This window comes from Marmota flaviventris, chromosome 14 (assembly GCF_047511675.1).
Source record: "Marmota flaviventris isolate mMarFla1 chromosome 14, mMarFla1.hap1, whole genome shotgun sequence".
Taxonomy (NCBI): Eukaryota; Metazoa; Chordata; class Mammalia; order Rodentia; family Sciuridae; genus Marmota; species Marmota flaviventris.
In genome coordinates this window covers 40,667,348-40,689,703 of record NC_092511.1, presented here as the reverse complement: position 1 = coordinate 40,689,703, position 22,356 = coordinate 40,667,348, and the positions used below count along the sequence as shown (strand labels likewise).

Below are 22,356 nucleotides of genomic sequence, written 5' to 3'. Positions count from 1 at the left end.
CTGAAATGCTTAACTTTCCTCTGATCATCTAATATCTAACCTTATACCTTCTAAGGTATCCATATTTCTCACAGACCAGTTTAAAAGTTAACAACCATCATGCAGACATTTCCCATCCAAGTCCTCCTTCCAAAACCCAGGTTTGTGTATGACATTAGATTCTTAACATTATTTTTGTATCTGTCTGGCTAATTCCAATCAATTGTGTATGTTCCTGACTCCCTCCTTCACTCTGGGAACTCCTCGAGGCCAGCTTCTGCATCTTTTTAATCATTAAACATGGCTCACTTGGCCCAGCCCTTGACAGTCCACAAATTGACATCACCTCCTCAACCATCCCAATACCTGACATAATTTGGGGATGGGGGAGTACTGGGAATTGAACCCAGGAGCACTTTATCACTGAGCTACATCTCCATCTCTTTTAAGTCCTTTTTTTTTTTTTTTTTTTTTGAGACAGGGTCTTACTCTGTTGCCCAGGCTGTTTTCAAACTTGTGATCCTCCTGCCTTGGCCTCCAGAGCTGCTGGGATTACATTCAGATTCTGCAGGTGTTTACGGTACTAATACCAGTCCTTCCAAAATTCTCCAGTCCTACCTGGGTTTCACTGTCTTTAACCTTAGTGCCAGTGGGTTGAAGAGCTACTCCAGCTGCTCCCACTTTTCCCTTTGTGTCACTGAACCCAGCTCCTGATATAATTTAAAATTTATAATTTAAAAAGGAATACAATAATTATATAAGTTATATTTGCATTAATAAACAGTTAATATTGTATTATCCAATTGTATACTAATATAATTGTATTATCCAATAATTCTATACCAATTGAGATAAAGCTAAAAATAATTATAATACTGAGAGAAAAATAAGACAACTGTTATCTGGATTGAACAGGTAACAAAATTGAAAAAGTACCTGCCCAAATTCGGACAATGAATAGCAGAACTGAAATTTCTCAATACTTAGACCCTTACTACAATGCCCAATATGTTCTGTCTAGAAAGAAAATGCATAATCCTAAGGAAAAATGATGGACACGGAAAATGAGAGTTAACTCCCCCCCACACACTAAGAGACCTGTCACTTCCTCAGAAGGTGTCAGGGTCTAGTCATCTGATCAAATTCATTTGTTGTGATTTAGTGCAATATGATGGAGTGAACTTTTACCAGCTGTAGGACTTTGGGAAAATTTCTTAAGTTTTATGGACTTTTATCATCCTGTCTGAAAGTGGGAACACATAAAATCTATATTGGAGAATTGCTGTTAATAATTAGTGTTAATGTTAGTCGTGCATACTAACTCATACATACCAGTAATCATCAAAGGTGGTTATTATTGTTAGCATTGACTTTGAGATTAATAAGATCATTCTCATAAGAAATGAGCTAAACAAGTCAATGTTAATGAAAGAACACAGTAAGATGTATATTTTGCAAAAGTAGAAAAAGGCAGATCAAACATTAAAAGATCCTTAGATTTAAAAAAAGAAAACCATATGATAATATCATTTCAGCCAGAGTGTATTGGAAAGGATTCTGCCAGCAAAATTTGGCATATCATATTTATAAACTATCTGCTACTGACACATATGAGCAACAGAAAATAACCTGGCCGGTGGCTTAAACACTGTGTGAGCATATGCCCTTTAGAACTAGGGATTTTTGTTTGCCTTCAGGTTCAAAATTCTGGAAGGTTCCTTGTATGAACTTCAAGTCTATTCTAGTTCCTTGATTCGCCTACTATCCCTGGATCTACCTGGGGAACCAAGAATTTCTCTGAAACTAGCTTGCATCTCTGAGGCTTCCTTAGAATAAGTTTCATCTGCCACTACTACCTCTTTTTCCCAGGCCCATGATAGATAGAGTACCTTGCCAATAATCAGGGCTTCTCTAAGAGGCATTCAGATTCTGCAGGTGATTATGGTACTAATACCAGTATTTCCAAAATTCTCCAGTCCTACCTGGGTCTCACTGTCTTTAAGCTTAGCTCCAGTGGGGCGAAGAGCTACTCCAGCTGCCCCCACTTTTCTCTTTAATTTTCTTTCCCTCTTTCTTTTTTTCATTCTTTCTTTATTTCAATGAACCTAGGGGCACTCAACCTCTGAGCTACATCCCCAGCCCATTTTTTATTTTGAATTTTGAGACAGGGTCTTGCTAATTTGCTTAAAGCCTCTCTAAATTATGAAGCTAGCTATGAACATGTGATCCTTCTGCCTCAGACTCTGGGATTGCAGATGTGGGTCACACACCCAGCTAATTTTCCCTGCTTCTAAACTCTTCCTGGAGCACCTGAGTATTTTTCTCCTTTGTAGATGACAGGAACTTCCCTCCAGTTATTTTAATTATTTGCTCTATGATTGGCAGTATGATTCATGGGCAACTCTGACCCAATAACTGAATTTTAAAGAGTACAAATCCTGTAAATGTTTACTTTTCCTCTCAAATATTGTGGCTTGTTCAAACAAAAAGGTAAATTTTCATTTATTTAAAATATTTTTATTAGTTTTGATGAACTTTTTTATTTTATTTATTTATTTGTATGTGGTGCTGAGAATCAAACCCAGTGCCTCACACGTGCTAGGCAAGCACTCTACAACTGAACCACAATCCCAGCCCCCACATTCTCATTTCTGACCCCGTGTGGATTCAAATCTCTTCGTATTCAAAACTGAGCAGGAGCACACATTTCTCAAATGTGTTCAGCCAAAGATTCAATGGGTGGGTGAATCCGGGGACAAGAACATTTACAATTCTAGACACAAGCACATTGGGTCAATAAGGAATTGAGAGGACAAAGGATAAAAATATGTGTGACCTCTGATCAATTTTATCCCTATTGTATCTAAGAATGCAGAAGCTACTTCTTTTTCGGTCTTCTCAGAATCCAAAGACAATGTAATTTTTCAGATTCCTCAATTATTGATCAATTATCCTTCCCTGTGCAAACTTGGTCTTATGAATGGTCATTTTTATTTTACCTTTTGAAGAAATTGGTGCCTATTCTTTTAAGCCTCACCATGGTCAGCATTTTATATTGGAATAATCTAACTAATATGTTCCTTAGAGGCTCCCTCATGTCAATTAGATGCTTTTAGAAACAGATCCATGGGTTTTCAGCTAAAATCATGACCACTGAAAATTTATTATTTGTTCTACAATAGGCATTTTTGATACCTGATTATCAAAAAGAGTCTGTTTGCCAAGTGATCTCAAGTGATTTGGTCAAAAACACATGAATGTTATAATTAATGGCCAACTGTCCAAACCACTTCTTCCAAGAAAGGATTTACATCTACCAAGCATTGTATAAGGTGTTAAGTTATATACCTCTTCCTGATCCATTCTGGCAATCAAGTTACCAGAAAACACTTTGATATCAGAATAATCATATCTGTGGTCCCTACTAGCACTTTGAGTCTTTATGTAAAAAGATTCAGAATACGATGAACAGTCTGAAGGGTGCAGCGTTAGAAAGTTAAAATAGAAGCATAATAATAACACCCTATAAAAAGAATACTGCTGGGCCTCCCACCATGTAGAGCCTGTCCATTTGGTGGTTTTCCTCCAGTATGGAGGAGCTTATTATACTCTATACACATTTGCATTTCCTATGTGATCGGTGGGATGCATGTGTCCACAGCTTCCAAATTTAGGGTTGCTTTTTGCAGATCACCAATGAAACACAGCAAAAACTCATATGAAAAAAAAATGGTGATGGGCTGGGGATGTGGCTCAAGCGGTAACGTGCTCGCCTGGCATGCGTGGGGTGCTAGGTTCGATCCTCAGCACCACGTAAAATAAAGATGTTGTGTCCACCAAAAACTGAAAAATAAATATTAAAAAAAATTCTCTCTCTCTCTCCTCTCTCTCTCTCTCTTTAAAAAAAATGGTGAGAGGTCTTGAACAAGTCATCTAGGCATGAAAATATCTGTGAACCTCTAAAAAGCAATAATTTTCCTAAATTATATGTTAGCCTGAGGAGGGAGGAGCAGAAGATTATTGGATTTACCACATTTATAAGGAAATAATTTTAAGTGGGATTATACATTTCGATTAACAATGTATGACTAACTGCACAACCTACTTACCAGTGATATGGAAACACCCAGTATAGTTCATTTCTGGATTTCTCACTCTTCATTCCTCCCTTAACATTCCACTACCAGTCCATGTCCTAACCTTTCTTCCTTTCTGGAGGCATTTTTCTAGAGCTAAGCTTGCTCTATCTTAATCGTGATGTATCTCTGGTTTGATACTGAATTATTATAAGCCCCCAAACATCAATAGTGAATATTCTACATTAGGATCATTAAAATTTAGGGGTTTTTTCCTCTTTAATAGTAAATCAGATAATCAGAAATCCTCGTGTGTATAAGTAGCATGATTTGGTAACAGAATTTACTTGAAAGAATCCAGTTATTAGAGATCTCAAGACTTTATATTTTGGATGCTTTATTCTTCTTTTTATAATCCATCACAATGTTCTCATTTCATAATGTAATTATAGTGCTATTGAGCACAAAGAACTAACATGTAGATATTATATTCCATTTTGATTACACGGATCTATACACCTGTGGAAGTTAGTCCACCAGCAGTACTTGAGGGCAAGAGGCTGGATCCATTGAACTTCCAGGGACTATGAACTACTTAATCAGCTTTTATTTATTCATCAAGATTTTGTAAAAAAAAAAAAAACTAAGGTGGTCTAGTTTTTACATTTGTCCTATAGACTGAAAAATGTCAGAGATTTATTGGTGTTCTTAGGCCAATATGAGTGACTTAAGGTGATTTCAACAGCAAGCCACTGAATATGATCTCTCCCCCAACTTCCCTCCTTGGATCTCTCTCTCTCTCTCTCTCTCTCTCTCTCTCTCTCGCTCTCGCTCTCGCTCTCGCTCTGCCTTGCAATTTTGACTAATTTATGTAAAAGTTAATGCCAGACTCTTTATTCTTGGAGTCATTATTATGAAAAGTTAACTGTGTTGTGGGGCTAAGGTGTGGGTTAAGATAGAAATAAGGTGAGACTACGTGTTCTTTGAGGGACATAGTGGGCTTCTATTGTATGGTTAGAGTAATTATCCAGGATCCAGACTGCTTGGGTTTGAGACTTTGTTCTGCTGCTTACTATATGGACTCAGTTCCGTCACCTGTAAAACAGGGTCCCCAATTTTCTCAGAGTGTCTGTGTCACACAGCTCCAAGACACAGTATCTACAGAATGTGCTCTGGGAAATTCTGCAACAGGACACTGGTCCTATATCACACAGATTAAATGAGCAAAATGCTTAAAACCCTGTTATCTGTCTGATGAAACACTCAGGTTGGCCATTATTATTCTTTGGATAAAAATGGTTTTATTTAAGATTAGTACAGGTTAAACATTAATAGTGAATTTAGTTCTAATTTTATTGATATCTAGTGATGACATTTTCCCCAAAAACTACTAGTTACTAACACTTGTTATATCAAATGCATTTCCAACAGATCGGTCAAATTGTATTCTTCAATTCTAGAAAAATATTGTATTGCTATGCTGTGCCAAGACCTAGAAAAATCTGAAGGAAAAAATTTTTAAAAAAAGAAAAAATCAATAATAATGATCCTACTTCTATTTAAAATGTAAATAGTTTGTTTATTATGGATTTTTTTACATTAAGTATTTAAAATATTGCATTGAAATATTATCTGTTTTGATTACTGAGATTTCAGTATCTGCCCCCCTTTATATTTTGTACCCAAAGTAAATACCTCACCCACTTCACCCCATTCCTGAGCCTGCAGTATTGGATTTCACCAGTTATAGTGAAAAAAAAACCAAAATGTCTCCAATCTGCATGCAGTTGGAGCATCTCTATTGTCTCACTAATTAGAGGAAGCTAAAGCAGCCAAGTCTAAAGATAGACTTCTGCAAACTGACTCTTAGAATGTCATTCCTACTAATGCTAAATCTGGTTCTCTATTTTCCAGTTATAAGGTAACTTAGAATTATTTTAGTCTTAGGAATTCTGAAAATTCAAAACAAATTTTGTACTCCCTTGGAAACATGACTTGATAATTTGGTTCTAAGAATGAAATGAGCACAAAGTAAGGGTGACACTGAGTCAGAGGGTCATGGGATTGCCACAAGAGTAACAGTTACCCTGAAATCAAGGGAGGGAAAATGGGATGGGAATTAAGAGGATTTTTTTTTAACCACCAGTTGTTAAAAGAAATACATCTGTTCTGTTGAGCTACTTGTAGGAGAAAGAGAATAGAAATAAAAGGAATAAGGTGTCTCTTTAGTTACATATAATAAAGGCACAATGATGGGGTTGAGAAAATGTGCCATAAATCAGGGCTCACTGAATAAATAGGAGCTCAGCCAATATCCCTTGGAGTGTTGGAGAACATGAAATAAAAACTGCGTCTATGAGTTTGGAATCAGATTAGACAAATTCTGAGTTGGATCCCTGCATATTTATCCCTGCATATGTGTAATTTGGATAAGATATTTGAACTTTCTGAGCCTTAGTATGGGAATAGAAATGCTCACTTCATAAGACTACTGTGAGGGATAAGTGAGTTTATGTAATGCAGCTCAAAAAGCATGGGGCACATAGCAGATGCTTGGTGGTTGGTTTTAGGTGCCCTATGGACTTATATTAATATTATATCAAGCAACATAATCAAGGGCAAGCTAATCAAGGGCAATTACGGGCAAAGTGAGCATAAGTGGCCAACCCCAACTAACGTGCTGAGAATTTGCTCTGTACAAGTCCAGGACAGATGACAGCCAAGTGGCTAGGTCTGAAGTGGGAACACCTGTCTATGTAGACATCTGAGAGGTGGCCAGCATAGCATCAGATCAGCATCTCCACTTACTAACAAAGCAAGAGGATGACACCAAACAGATAGTAACCCAGTGGGCCAGCCAAGCCACCAGTTCCCCCCCAAATTCAGGGAGCCTTCAGTAAGTCAGTAGCAAAAGCAGCTGCATTCAGTAGAGAAGAAAGAAAGCAGACTTAGGAAACTGCTCTTCTAGAGAAGAGAGGGATTGGGTCATGGGCTGGTTGAATGCAAAGTATTGAGGAAAATATCTGATGACAGTTTTACTGTGTAGAGATGACTGTAAATGGCCTTTTATTCCACATTGGAACAAGTAGCATATATAGTGACAAGTCAGCTTCTGCTATTCATCTTAAATTGCTGACAGAAACTTCTATTCTCATCTGTATTGTCATCTCAAGCTAATGTGTAATTTCAAAAATATCTGGTTCCTTCCTCACGGTATAGTATCACTAAGAGGGAAATGTTTTTGTTTATTAGCTTTAGGACTTTTTGGTACTCAGATGACATGGCAGGGGAGTTTTCCTGTTCTCTGTCCTCAGAGAAAATGTACCTGGTAACTAATGCTTATAGAGTGATTAAGTTTTTGGCCAGACCAGTGGAAAAAATGTAGCCATTTGCATATTTGGTCTAGGATGCTCAGTAACTGCTAGGGCCATTCTAAAAATTTTCAATTACTTATTATCTTTAAATTGAAAGAAAAAAAAATGATTGCATCTTTCAGGAACTTATAAACATGGATCTCCAGAAAGAAGAAACACGAGGCTGCTTGAGATGGTTTTGTTTTCTCTTAGCACCTAGTTGAGTTTGCTGAACAGGCAGGACATGGACACTGTTATCTTCCAGGCAAGGAGATCCCACACCTGCTACTCTCCTGAAGTTGTAAAGTCCTTTCTTCTTCCTATTCTTCACCTTCTTGGGCTACCTAAGATATCTGAAACCAGCATTCATGTAATCCAGACACGAGTCAGTTTTCCTTGAATTGTGTGAGAGTTTGGTCTTTGGATTTTTTATTTTAGTGAAATTCCTTGGCAAAAGCTCTGCTCCTGCCTGGGAGCCGATTGAGCTTCCGGAGAGCCAATATGTTTCTCAGTTCTCCAATTTAAATGCTGCCAAGAATTTCCTAACATGTGCCATGAGAAATTCAGCTGCACATAAAACCCCATTCATTAAACAAACAGTTAACTAAGCAACCCCTGGCAAAAGGCACAACCCATCCAACATCTGAAGCACTTGGGACCTTCCAAAGGAAGTAATTAAAGAATACATTAAAAAGAAATATCCCAGTACTTAGCAATCATAATTGAAAAATAACTGTTTGCAACCTGGGGTCTCTATTCGTTTTAGGATTTTTAAAGTTATTGTGCTCAAATTTTCAACAAACCTAGAAAAAAATCACATATTTACTCCTTTTGGTACAAGCTAAGTAAAACATATATTTATATCAGGGTATAATTTGTCAACTCAGTGCTATTAGAGAGGCTACCCCATTTTGTCATTTAGATGCCCTTGATGAATTTTAAATGAACAACTTAAGTATTCCTTAACATATATTATTTGTTTAGTTGATGAAGTCTTTTAAAATGTAGACTTCACAAGGTGTAAGAGTTAAGAAATTCAGAAAGTGTTCATGTGAACATTAGCATTCGAAGGTGATTAATTATGAAATGCTTAATTGCTTTACAGAAAAGCAGTCATATATGTAAATAAGAAACACTCCGCTCTTACACATTTAAAACCTTAACATTTAAGAACTTACACATTTGAGATTATAATAGTAATATGCTTACTCTTTACACTTAATACTGCAAAATAGAGTATTAATAACCTCCTTTGATAAAGAGGGAAACTACTTGGAATTTGCCCAAGGCAGCAGTGTAACCAATTAAGTAGCAGAGCAGGCAAACCTAGGACTGTTTGAATATGAAACACACACACACACACACACACACACACACACACACACACACACCTTGCATTTTACTTGTAGAATAATATTAAAGAGCAGATTTGAACACAACTTCTTAGGAACAAGTCTACCTTGCAAAATCTTTTTATTGTAGCTGCTGAAAACAGCAGCATTGGCTGTCTTTAAAGGTCAGCTTCTGCTGTTGCCTTTGGGGGCTCTCAGGCAGAGGTATGGTTGAATGGAACAGGCAGAGGGCCAGGGAGAGAAAGGGAATTCATGCAACCTGGGTAATCCACAGATTGGATAACCAGCTCCTGAGGCTTCAGGTTGAGGAGGAATAATAGTCCTATAGTTTTTATTGCTGATGACCCTCATAAAAACAGTCCCATTGAAAGAAAACCAACAAATTAAATAGGCTGTTCTAGGCCCTGGTGACAGGCATTTGGTTTCTGTCTTGTCCACTATTTACTACTCTGAACTGAACTCCCTGTGTGACCTTGACAGGTGACCTTACCTCCTAAAGAGAACTGCAATTAAAGAGAAGTTATTTACCCCATCTAACAAATATCTCCAATGTACTGGCAAATTGCTCCCAAGAACATGAATGCAAAAAACTCTGCCAGGGCTTTATGAATAAAACTGCATTGTTTGTTGTTTGTTTTCAGGTTTTTTAATCCCTGATTTTATTTCTCTCTCTAGTTGTATATCTATCCTCCAACTAATAAAATATTTTCTAGCTTGAGACTAGATTCTGTGATAGGTCACAATCAAAATCATGCTTTTTTGTAGATTATCATCACTGTACCAATAATTATAACAGAATATAATTCTAAGCATGATAGAATTTCCTTTCACTATTCAAAAGCACTTTTTTTTTTGTACCAGGGATTGAACTCAGAGGTGCTCAGCCACATCCCCAGCCACATCCCCAGCTCTATTTTGTATTTTATTTAGAGACAGGATCTTACTGAGTTGCTTAGTGCCTCACCATTGCTGAGGCTGGCTTTGAACTCATGACCCTCTTGTCTCAGCCTCCTGAACTGCTGAGATTACAGATGTATGCCACCACACCTGGCCTCAAAAATACTGCTAAGTGAATTTGAATGTATAAATTCCCATATTTTGGAAAGCTATATCAGAACAACTTGAATACTTCTGTTAAATATATTATCTTATCCATCTAGAAAACAAAAACCTCTATGTGATATGATGTATAAACATTATAAAATAACTAATCTAAATCACTTGGTTGGAAGGGGCTTCCTATATTAAAACATATTATGAAGCTATGATAATTACATACGTGAAGTGAAAACGAATCAAAGAGAAAATAGGTCAACAAAACCAAAGAGAGTACTTATACATCCTTTTATATGTAAGAATTAAACATGTGATAGTTTTAAAAATCTATGGAAAATATCAAAAATATTGTAGTGGTTCAAATAAGTAACCATTTAGGTGGAACAATTTGGATTTTTCACCTTAATCAGAGAATAAAATATTTTCAAATGCACTAAAAAGTTATACATACACACAGATGCAAATGCTTATAATCAAGTAATAAATATTTTACATGGAAATAATATTTTTATCAAATCTCTCTTGGGGAAGAACTTTCTACACTTAGGAGTGATGAACATGATGAAAAAGTAGTAATACATGAAGCTGTTATAACTCTGGTATAGCCAAGCAAGCACTGTGTGATTGCAATTCACAGGAAAAGATGTTCTGCATAGTGAATGGTAGTTTATTTATAATTTATAAATATATGTGTATATATACAGAATACATATATGTATAAATATACACATACACTGCATAGATATACATAAATTAAGTTTTATATTTTATACTAATGACCACCTCCTTAGGAAAAAAGTAAAATTAGGTGGTAGAAGACATTTCTGGACAAAAGAATATTTACTGGTTAATCTAAACATGATGTCTGATGTCACTATTTTGTTATTATCATCTCATTCTTGGTTCATATGAAGATAGTTTACTTTAAAAAATAAATAATAATAGTGGCTATTTTTCCTTCATTAAGACTTGCTGAAGAGTAAAGAAGTCTTCTGAACAACAAATATGTATTGTCCTTATCAGTAGAATCTGCTGACTTGGAATTTATGTGTGTGTGTATATGTGTGTGTGTGTGTGTGTGTGTTAGGACACAATACCTTTATTTTATTTATTTATTTTTATGTGGTGCTGAGAATTGAACCTAGTGCCTCACACATACATGCTAGGCAAGAGTTCTACCACTGAGCTACAACCCCAGCCCCTAGAATTAGGCTTTAAACCCTAATTTATGATGTGTTACATTCTTCAAGATCACCAAAGACCAATGCCAAAAAATATCTTTATCGCTTGTTTTCAAAATAACAGTAAACCACAGTTTATCCCTCCTAGTAACTTATTCAGTATAATAAATACAATCCATGGGGGGATTACTTCAAGGATTTTTTGTACTCAAGACTTGCATTTTCATATTTGAGCATCATTTTATTGTGGAAACTAACACAGCTTTAAAATTGGAATTGCCTTTAAATGAATTCTGGTTCCCTCTGTGATTCCCTTTCTGCAATGTAGATGAAACCAGGACTACTCTTTATTTGTAATTACTCAAGGGTCTCTCAAAACCCCAGAGCCTATGATAGAAATAGCTCATTGCAAAAGGGAAAGAAAGGAAGGGAGGGAGAGAGAGGGAGAGTAAGAAGAAAAGAGAAGAGAAAAAACAAATGAAAGCAAGAAAAACACTGAAGTCCCCATTACTTGTTCCTGATCAAAGATCTGACAAGTAACAGCAACTTGGAGAGTCCCTTAGATTCCCCGGCTCAGTTTTCTCATCTGAAAATAAGAGAATTAATCCAGTTTGCAGTTTGCATCTCAAATCTCATATTACTGTAATCTATGGCTGATTTTCCATTATTTTTTTCCTGAAAGACATTAAAGAATTATTAATATGAGAAAAATAGATTTTGCTGTTTAATGAAACTCAAGTTCTTTTACTACATACCCACATGCCTCTGAAGGCTTCATAAAATAGAGCTGTTGACCTAAGGTCAATTCAGTCTTTTAACCACCATTGTTAACTTTTAGTAGATGCCATCCGATGTTGTCTAGATAACTTTAGGCAGCTCATTGGAAAGAGGGAAGGTCAAGGCAAAAAGGGATTTTCTTTTCCTTTTCTTTATTTTATGAATAGGATGTTTTTGGTCAGGTTTAACTGAGACTAACAAAATATATTTCTTTCTCGCATTGCACAAAAAATATTTTTTAAGCTCTAACTTTTAAGTAATTTTTGGTTTCACATTAAATGTCACATGCCTTTGTTGAGAAATTATGTTAATATAATTTATTATATTCTATTACTAGATTTGTTATTTTTTGGTTGGGGAAAGTGACATATTTAATTGAAGATTTTCATCTGCACATGATCTCTGAATACAATTAAGTTAGAGGGAAAACCAACTCCTCTCCCCCACAAAACCCTCTTGTCTTCAAATTTCATCATATGCTTCTCCTAAAAATTGCTGCAATGATAAGCATGGTTTTGAAAACATATTAGGCTGCTTTGTATGGGGCTTACACTTTCTGTACTTTCCCCCTGTCCCTACCACTTTCTGGTCCACTCCACAGAGTATGCAGTGCACTAGGTGTGTGCCTGCCTCAGCTGGGGACTTCCAACTACAGATGAAAACTTCTGTGGTGTGAAATTCCCAGAAAAGCTAAAACCAGGCTGGCCCCTTGTCAGTTAAGTTCAACTTTTCCTGTGTATTTACTGGAAGCAGATTCTTTGCTTGACCCTTTGTATAAGAAAGTGAATGGCCTAAGAAACTTGATCTTAGGTGGGAAACAGGACAACAATGAGTGCTATGATTTGAAGGAAAAATAAAAAGTGAGCACCTGCCTCTACTTTGCTTTTATACTAATCTCTTCAGGGTGGCATAAACATTGAGCAAAATGTTTCATTTTCTACCTCCATTTAATCATAAAATAATAATCTGGTTTTTTTTTAATTAAATTTTTTTTTGGCTATAGCTCTTTCTACCTGTAGATTGTGCAAACCATACAAGTGCAAAAATGTGCTTTTAATCTAAGACATTTGTGATACATTGTAAGACCATGTGAATATTTGAGTCAAGGTCTCTCTAATTTTTTGGATTATCAAATATTATTTTTATATACTTACATTTGCTATATATAGTATACATTATATCTTATTATATATTTATCTATTGAGAGATACACCATATATTATAATATTTGCATATTTTATAGACATCAGTGTCATCAGGTTTGACATATGTATAAACACATTTATATATGGTAATATGTAAACTCTGTGTACCACACATAGTTTACTAAATATTGCATATATATATACATGTATATATATATATATATATATATATATATATATATATATATATATATATATAAAGTATTTAAAAGAAACTAAATTGTTCTATTCTCAATGGGCCATATGTACCTGGATTGGACATATGCATAAGGGAGTAGTTAAAATTGCATTTTTGTAAGCACTGTGTTAGTATGTGCCTAACAAGTGCTTATCAACTGAATTGAACATGTCAGCCATTGAAAAATAATTTCAAAATAATTAATAAGTTAATGCTATTGAGATGAAAGTTGAAATACATTTTATTTCCTTTTCTGAGTTGTTCCTTAGGTCATGCCAAAACAAATACAATTTATCTGCTCAAATTACTTGTTGGAATATCCCTTATACTTTTATAAGTTTGCTTTTCATCTTATTTTGAAACAAATGCACTGCTGCAAAAAGATGATGGCTAGAAAGATTACAGATGGAAGAAAAAAGTTGAATTCAGCCATTTGAAAAAATATTTTCACTTGATCTTAATAGAGCTAAGTTATTAAGTGTATATCAAACAAGCAAAAATAAAAACTAAAGAAGCAGTCCCCTTAAATAAGTCTTAAACCCCGTAAAACCGTAGGACATATCTTTAACATCCTAGGTGATATGCCTAGTTAAAAAAAACCTACATGATGGGGCTGGGGTTGTGGCTCAGCGGTAGAGCACTCGCCTAGCACGTGTGAGGCCCTGGGTTCAATCCTCAGCACCACATATAAATAAATAAAACAAAGATATTGTGTCTGTCTACAACTAAAAAATAAACATTTAAAAAAAAAACTACATGATCTTGTGGAAATAGACAAATAGCCTCTCTTAAACAGGACTTCAAGAGACATTTTAATTGATAGGCACATGATAAATTCCTCTGCTTAATTGTGATATTTGATTCACTTAGAGATATTTTAAAGAGGACAGATGGAAGGAACAATAATGAGTTTTTTGGAACAAAGCTTGTAACTCAGAGCAAGGTCATCCTTTTTGCATGTTTGCAAATAGTTGTAAATCTTACTTAGTAACTGCTATCAAATGCTAAGTGACATTTCCAGCTGAAACAATTTTAAATTTGCATTGTTAGCTATTCAAACAGTATTATAAATCGTCATGATGAAATATATTCTCTATTTGTGCCTCCACATATTTTTTGATAAAATGGAATAATGTAATAACACCTTAATACATACAAAACTCTTGTAACAGGATCTGATAGATAATGAACTGATAGATCTTACTGATTCTTATAGTAAGTGGTTTTAATATTGTTGGCAGGTTTTATTGTTGTTATATGGCACAGAAACCAGCTCATGAGAGAAAAGAAACTCCCAGTATGATGTGCCTACAATGTGCATGTGTTCCTAGAGAAAGGAACTTTACAGAGAATGTCCATGGTGTACCTCAAACTGCTCTGCAGATCTCATCACTATAATTCCTTTAACAATCAACTGTTAGCCTTGTTAACTGTCATCCTTGTTAAGACAATTAGATTATGCAGTTCCCTTAATTCAATATAAGAATGATAGCATTATCTTTTGTAACAATAATAACATTAATAAAAGCAGCTAATATTTGCTGGGTTGTTTACTCTGTGCCAGGTCCTCCATCCTTGCACTTTAATTGAAATACAACTTATTATTTCCAGTAACCCTACTGTGGTCAATATTATCATCCTATTTTACGGGTAAAATTCTGAGCCTTGGCAAGGTTGAGGAAACTTGTATAAGGTCACAGGTTTGCAAATAGATAAGCTAGCATTCTCTCTGAAATCTGACTTGAGAAACTGATCCTTAGCCTTTATTTGTTATCATTTCCAAGTAAAGAAGAGAGAAACCAAGACAGATTAAAATGAGCCATTCATGCTATCACAGGGAGGTTCATAATAAGTCTGAATATCTGCATGGATCCTTGACTCTAAATTTAGTACTCATTTCACCATCCCATGGCCTATCACAGTTAACCTATGAAAAGCCTGGATCAATGGGTGTTAATTAATTCAAAAACCTCACTGGAATTTCTAGACTGCTGCATATCTTTATTTTTTAAAAATCATAATCTGAGTGGCAAATGTTTTCTCACTGAAATACTTATTTTGTGAACTCCTACTCTTTGGGAATAGCCTTGTCCATCAGCCACTAGTGCACAAACCTTAGAAAGATGTAATATATAATATTATTATATTATAATATATATACCATCTGCACAAACCTTAGAGAGATGTAATCCTCCAGACATATCTATGAACCTGGAGATGCAATGGGCATTCTCTTTCTTTATGGATTAGTGTTTCAATATATCTCAAATTAGAGAATAATATACTGCCATCCAAAACCAAAACTGGAAAAAGTCAGATAAAGAAAAAGAACAACAGAGGCTTTTACCTCTACCTCATAGCACATGGTTTATGGGAAAATAAGCTCAAGAATTCATTGTTTGGACACACCTATCCTTTTTAGATGTCAGTTTTAGAAACTAGGAAACTGAGAAGTACAGGGATTGGGCAATTTGGCTTAGATGATTAGTGTTCAAATTAAACCAAGTTTACATATAGACTGTCAAACTGGTCACTTGTATCCTTTAACTCTCTTGTTTGTCCTGCATATTGTCCTGTTTTCAGGGCTATTAGCAACATTAAGAATGATAGTCAGTGAGTGTCTCTCTCAAATGTCTAACCTAGGAGAGTAGAAACCCAACCAGTTACTTCCTCTTCTCATTCTTGCCTGTCAAAGTTGAAGTGACATTTTCAAAGTCTTAACAAATGTTGGAGGAAAAGGAAACAAACCGTCATGACAATATGTTGAAAATTTTATGGTGGCTGAAAACAAAAACTGAAAAACAAAAACCAATAAATGTTGAAAAACTGAAAGCACATTTTATGTCTCTATTCCTTTCATACTTATGATGGAAGTCCTTGAAGCATGGAAGTGAAATTAAACATTTTAGAATTGCTTTTAAAAAAATCAATTATCCCAGAAGAAACCTTGATTCTATAAGCAGATCCAAATGAGCATGCAATAATATTACCAATGGCTGTGTCGTTAGACTATAGATAAATTTGTTCAAGAGTGAAACTTAAATTGTGACTTTCTACATGAATAAGAAAAAAAATGTATGAATAAGTATAAAGTAATCTCATGATTGAATACTACAATGTTGGAAGCAAAAATAGCTTACACATGGATTTCAGAAATATTCAGAAGACTCACAGCTACTCATTATTCTAATTGAACTAGATTCAGGTCATTTTAAGAGTAAGTCTAACTTTAGAAAAGAAGAGTAATTATGAAATCTGGGTCAGATGAAGTAGTGTCAATTGAGAACTATATGCCTATCTATCCAAAATTGCTTCTGTTTTCTAGAGTAGGCTTTCAATGAATACAAAAATGGGTAGGAAAAAAATACACATTTTGCTTCTCCTCAAGATTATTCTTCTCAGAAAATGATTTCACCTCTGGAGAGGTCTAACCCAGGTGTTAGTCACTGTAAAAGTAATTCAGACCCCACAAAATGAATTTGAACATGAGATTACCCCATGTATAGGCAATTTATCATTTGGGAAGTGGATATGCCCAGGCATTTTCACATTCTCCTAGAGAAAGAGATAAGAGTTAATAATTAAGTTGTGAGATTAGTTCCCAATACTGCATCCTGTCATATTTTTATTATTATTATTTGCCTGTAATCAGAGAAATAGGTTTAGAAAGTAAAGTAAGCATGTTATTCAACTCTTAACAAATATTTACTGTCTTCTCTGTGCCAACTACTGATCTTGGTCACCCAAGGTTCCTACCTACATAAATCATAGATTCTGGTGGAGATTTATTTGGGGGGGGAGAGTTGGTGAGGGAGGATTACATTGCTAATCCTAATTAATATGACCAAGGGTAATAGCCTTACTTTTCCCTACATCTACCTGAATCTCATCACCAAGACACCCAATTCACTCATAAGATGATAAATCTCTGACTGACTCTATTCACAGTTGTCCTAACCCCACATCCTTCAACTTTGTAGTGACTGATGTTAGATTAATGAGAAAATATATCTAGCCACATACCTACTTTATCATGTCAGAAACTCCCAGTTCTATAAAGGTGGTTTAACTGCATGAATAGCATATTAGCATTGATCAGCAGAAGCATTTGCATCCTTTGGATTAGAAAATATGCATTCTTTATTAATATCTCTGTCCAAAGGCTCTGCAAATATTAAAATATAAACCACCAGGAAACATGGAAAAAAATTATAGGCTTGGATAGCATGGAAGTCATGGTAAGAGGTTATAACTTGAAAAATCATCCATGAAAAGTATTTTTTCCACTTTTAAAGATCTCCAGAGAAAGGCAGTCCTAAATCAACTTTCCCCAGGCTTAATAGCTCTTCTCTCTCTTCAAGACAGTATTCTTAAGAATTAATGTAATTCCTTTTTTGTTATTGCTTAAGTTCATTTTCTTTTCTTCTGTTGTCAATGGATGCTTGTTAAGTCATTGTACATATTTATTCAAAGAATAAAAGATATCATCTTCTTTACAATAATCCTTCAAGATTAAGAAAAATTGAAACCACAGGCTCAGCACTGGAAAGATGAGCCATTTATTTGATGCAAATCAAGTATAAAAACCAATTATATAATGCAGGCCTATTTTCCAAACATTTTCCTAAAATAGATAACTTTAGAACCGACACCTCTATTAGACTATGATTAAGCAATGATATACATGATCATGTAGTTCCATGTGGTTGAAATTTATAGAAAACTTACAATGTGTTGGATTGATGGCCTTTAAGTGATTTTCTCAATTACATGTATTTTCTTATGTAATTGTTATAATCATCCTGCATAGTGTTAGTTCCCTTTAAGGAGGAAAACCCAGGTTTGAGAGATCATACTTTTGGGTAATGCTGGAGTCAGAACTTAAACTCAAGGATCCCAGTTCCAGAGCTGTCCTCTTAATCACTCTGAGAAATAAAGCTTCCACTCACAAATCATAATAGGAAGTTCACCGGGGTGAGCTAAAAAATTCATCTCTTTGTTCATTCAATTGACCACAGGTTCAAAAAACACACCACTGTGTTGATTTGGTTGACATCATAGCATTAGTCAATCAGATACAGGCAGTTTTATTTTTCCTGTTAGATAAATACATTTTTAAATTTGGATAAATTCATTTATTTATTCACAGGAACATTGACTGTGTGAAAATTTTCAGTACCTTAAAATAATTTCAAGTTATCTTGACATAAATAATTCATCCTGAAGTCAATATGGGCTATGTATTTTAGAAATGTGATTGTCTATTATATTCATTTGGTAAAGAAAGGATATGATATTCTCGTTTTCTGTATGTAAAAATACCTATAAATTTAGTAAATCTGATGTGATAGCAGAGGCATGATGTTATGAGCCCTGCCAGTGAATTTACCCAATGTCTTATTTAGATTTTCATAAAACCCTAGGACTATCATCAAGCATTCAGTACTATCTAGTCACTTTAGATGAAGTGCCTCAGAAAATGAGCATATAAGAAAACCTTTACTTGGCATTTAAAGAAATTAAAAGTAAAACAAAACAGGAGGAGAACTTGTGTTGGATAGATTTATAGTAAACATGACATTCCATATATCACGGTCCATGTTACCTAACAGTATCAGCTATCAATGCATGGATGGACAACAAAGAATGTTTGCATCTTAGTTACACATTATGGATTTTCTCAGAAATTTCAGGCCACTTAACATCTCAACTTTTTTGATTTTTATACAAAGTAAATATGCACCATTAATATATAGACTTTAGACGGGTTCCTATATTTTAGAGGACAAGTATATATATATTTTTTAAATCCTACTTCAAATAGTTCAGTGATGGAAAATCTGAATAACCTAAATACACATATTTAATTTTAAAAGTATAATATCCAACTAGTAAAACAACTACCTTTAATAAATTTAAGTGTTTATTGAAATATTGCAAATTTATTTAAATGTATTTGCACATTTATTTAACTATTTTAGGCAGTCTATGTGCCTACGCCCACACATACAGTATCTGAATTAAGTTTATATTTAATGAGTTGATACTTGAATTTTATTTATTTGAAAAAAGACTCATTTACACAACAGAATTAACTAACATTTTGTGCTTTTTTATGATCTACTTGCAAATTACATGAGCTAATAACAAGTTCCAGATATTAAAATATGAAATTTAGTTTCTCACTGCTATTCTTTACCCACAGGTTGTATATAAAAATAATGATGTAAGGCTGGAATTATCTCGACTTGCCAAGCAAGGAGATCCCAAGATGAAGATCCATGGAGTGGTGGCATTTAAATGTGAAAATGTCGCAACTTTGGACCCAATCACTTTTGAAACTCCAGAGTCTTTTATCTCTTTGCCTAAATGGAATGCAAAGAAAACAGGCTCCATATCCTTTGATTTCCGTACAACAGAGCCAAATGGCCTCATTTTATTCAGTCATGGCAAGCCAAGACATCAAAAAGATGCCAAGCACCCACAGATGATAAAGGTTGACTTCTTTGCCATTGAGATGCTGGATGGCCACCTCTACCTCCTCCTGGACATGGGGTCAGGTACCATAAAAATAAAAGCCCTGCAGAAGAAAGTGAATGATGGAGAATGGTATCATGTAGACTTCCAGAGAGATGGACGGTCAGGTAATTTATCACTTTTCTATGCTGTTTATCTGCTGAAACATCCCACCAAACCCCTGACATACTTGAAAATTAAAACTAAGACATAGGAAAGATTTCATGGATCTCTCTCTCTCTCTCTCTCTCTCTCTCTCTCTCTCTCTCTCTCTCTCTCTCATAAAGGAAATGGTCTTATTGTTTCTCTTTTACATAATATAAAAATCATAAGGAACTAATTAATCATCATAGTTGCACATCAAAACCCAAATGCTTAAATGGCTTCTAGAATAGTTTCGTAAGTGAAAATTTGTTGGATAATCAACTGCCGATTTTTACAAGAAATCTAATCTTGAATTTGGCAAATGACAAATTTCAGGGTTCTTGTATTCTCAACTACATCTCATGTCATTGGACATCTGGAGGTACAGGTTCTGGCAAACATGAAATACCAAAATATTGGAGTGATCCACACATAAAATCCTTACTTTGGAACAACACACTTTTATCCTAAGAGGATCTATAATATTGAAAATGCTTTAATCTACTAGTGTTCAGAGCTCTGCTGCCTTTCAAATACCTTTCCTTTGGACCTTTGAAATTCTCCCACTATGTATTTGTTCCTCTGGCTTCCTTCCATTTCCTCTTATTTCTCTAAGAAGGTAAAGAGTAGCAGAGAAAATTTCCCTGCAATAATTTATACTGAAAAATTAGGTAGTTGCTTAGGGAGAATAGAGTTTAAGAGTATGCACTTTAAAGGGAGATCATCCAGGCAGAGGAAAGGACCTTTGTGGTAATCCTGATAAAGAAGAGGAAAGATGGGAAGGAGAAAAGGAGGAAAAGAAGAAGAAAGGTAGAGAAGAAAGAAAGAGACAAAATATCTGTTTGCAGTTTACAACTAGAAAATATTTCTTTTAAGCTCTTCACCCAGTGCCCTTATCATTCTTCTAATTTTTACATCAAATTACATTATCATAGAAGTTATCTGAATTTATATCTATATACTGCCCTGCTCCCTTTTCCCCAACTCTCTCATTTGCTTAAATATTAAAACTCTACTCTGTATTTTCTTCTAAATAGCAATGTAAGCTTGGCTAAGGCATTTTTAATGGGCCTGGGTTTCTTCATCTGTAAATCAAAGTTGGAAAAGACTCCATTCAAACCCAGTGATGGGGGAGTCTACAATGACAGAGTGGATTCGATATTTCTAAAAAGCTTTCCAGATAACTGATGATTCATCGAATTTGGGAACTACACACCAGATGTCACCTGGTGCTTCTTTCATAACCAATAATCTGTGGTGGCCGTCCTGTTTCAGAAGGGCCATGCAGAAGTCCTGGGCCATCCTCTCCTTCCATCCTCCTGACTTGAGCTCTCTTCCCACTCATTGACTTTGGTTTCTTGAGAGTCGAACTGTTTCCTGTATCCCTATTACCCAAGCTTTTCTCCATGTTTATTGATGAACAAGATTGTGGTTTTGCCCTTCTAGAAATATATTTCTCATGCAATAAAATTAAGAAATGGAAAATATGAGAATTGGGATAGCAGAAGGAAGGACAGAACCCATTGCTCTGTTCTGTAGGTATCTTGGAAACTCTATTTCTAATTCAACTCTCTAGAAAGTTAGTCCCCCTCAGTCTTCTCACTTTTCTAGAGAAGTTTGCAAATTTATGAATTCTTTTTTGTTTTTTCTGATTAATCTGAAAAGAATTCTTGGTTTTGTTTGTTTGTTTGCTTGTTTGCTACCGGGTATTAAACTCAGGGGCATTCAACCACAGAGCCACATCCCCAGTCCTATTTTGTATTTTATTTAGAGACATGGTCTCACTGAGTTGCTTAGCACCTTGCTTTTGCTGAGGCTGGCTTTGAACTCATGATCCTCCTGTCTCAGCCTTCAGAGCCACTGGCATTACAGGCATGTACCGCTATGCCCAACTGAAAAGAGTTCTTGATACAGAAATATAATAATGGAATGTCTCTCCCTGGCTCCCTCCAACCTCTCTGCCAGAGTTACAGCTGATTTGCTACTTAAGAACCTTTAAGCAAGAATTTAAAGGAGGATGGATGCAGAGCTAATCTAGCACTTTCAAATATTAGGCTATGGATGATATAATTTAACTTAAGATATACCTAAAATAAAATTTTAAAAAGAACTTTCAGTTGTAGATCATTTTAAGTCAGGTTTTCTAACAGCTTAAAATAGAAACAGAATATATTAGAATCAGTGGGCTTCTTTTGAAAGTTCAAAAAAGCAAAAAAATACAAATGTCAGATCAGTTATATATATTTCATTCATTAAGTATTTTCATTCATTAGGTATATGAAAGTAATATATGGTTAAGACCAAATTGTTAGTAAATATAAAAGAATATAAAGCATAAAACCATCCCTTGTTCATTTGATAACACATAAAAGAAAAATAATTTAAGTTTTTTACTGAAGTACCTTGTAAGGAGAAAGTGGCAATGCAGTTTAACAGATAAATACCTTAGTCTTCAAGACAAATAAAAAATATATTTTTTTTCTGTTTAAGTACTTTAATTTATCCAAACTACCAATAGTTTATTACTTACACTACTAAC

At 34.9% G+C, this 22,356-nt stretch overlaps 1 protein-coding gene across 7 annotated transcripts in view; it reads left to right on the top strand.

Moving 5' to 3' along the window:
• Window positions 1–22,356, top strand: part of Nrxn1 (neurexin 1) — a 1,089,464-nt gene that overhangs the window by 472,091 nt on the left and 595,017 nt on the right. For all 7 annotated transcript variants that reach the window (XM_071601560.1, XM_071601558.1, XM_071601559.1 and 4 more), the window contains one exon: window positions 19,363–19,801. In XM_071601560.1, coding sequence (XP_071457661.1) covers window positions 19,363–19,801 — 439 coding nt within the window. The remainder of the gene's footprint in view (window positions 1–19,362; window positions 19,802–22,356) is intronic.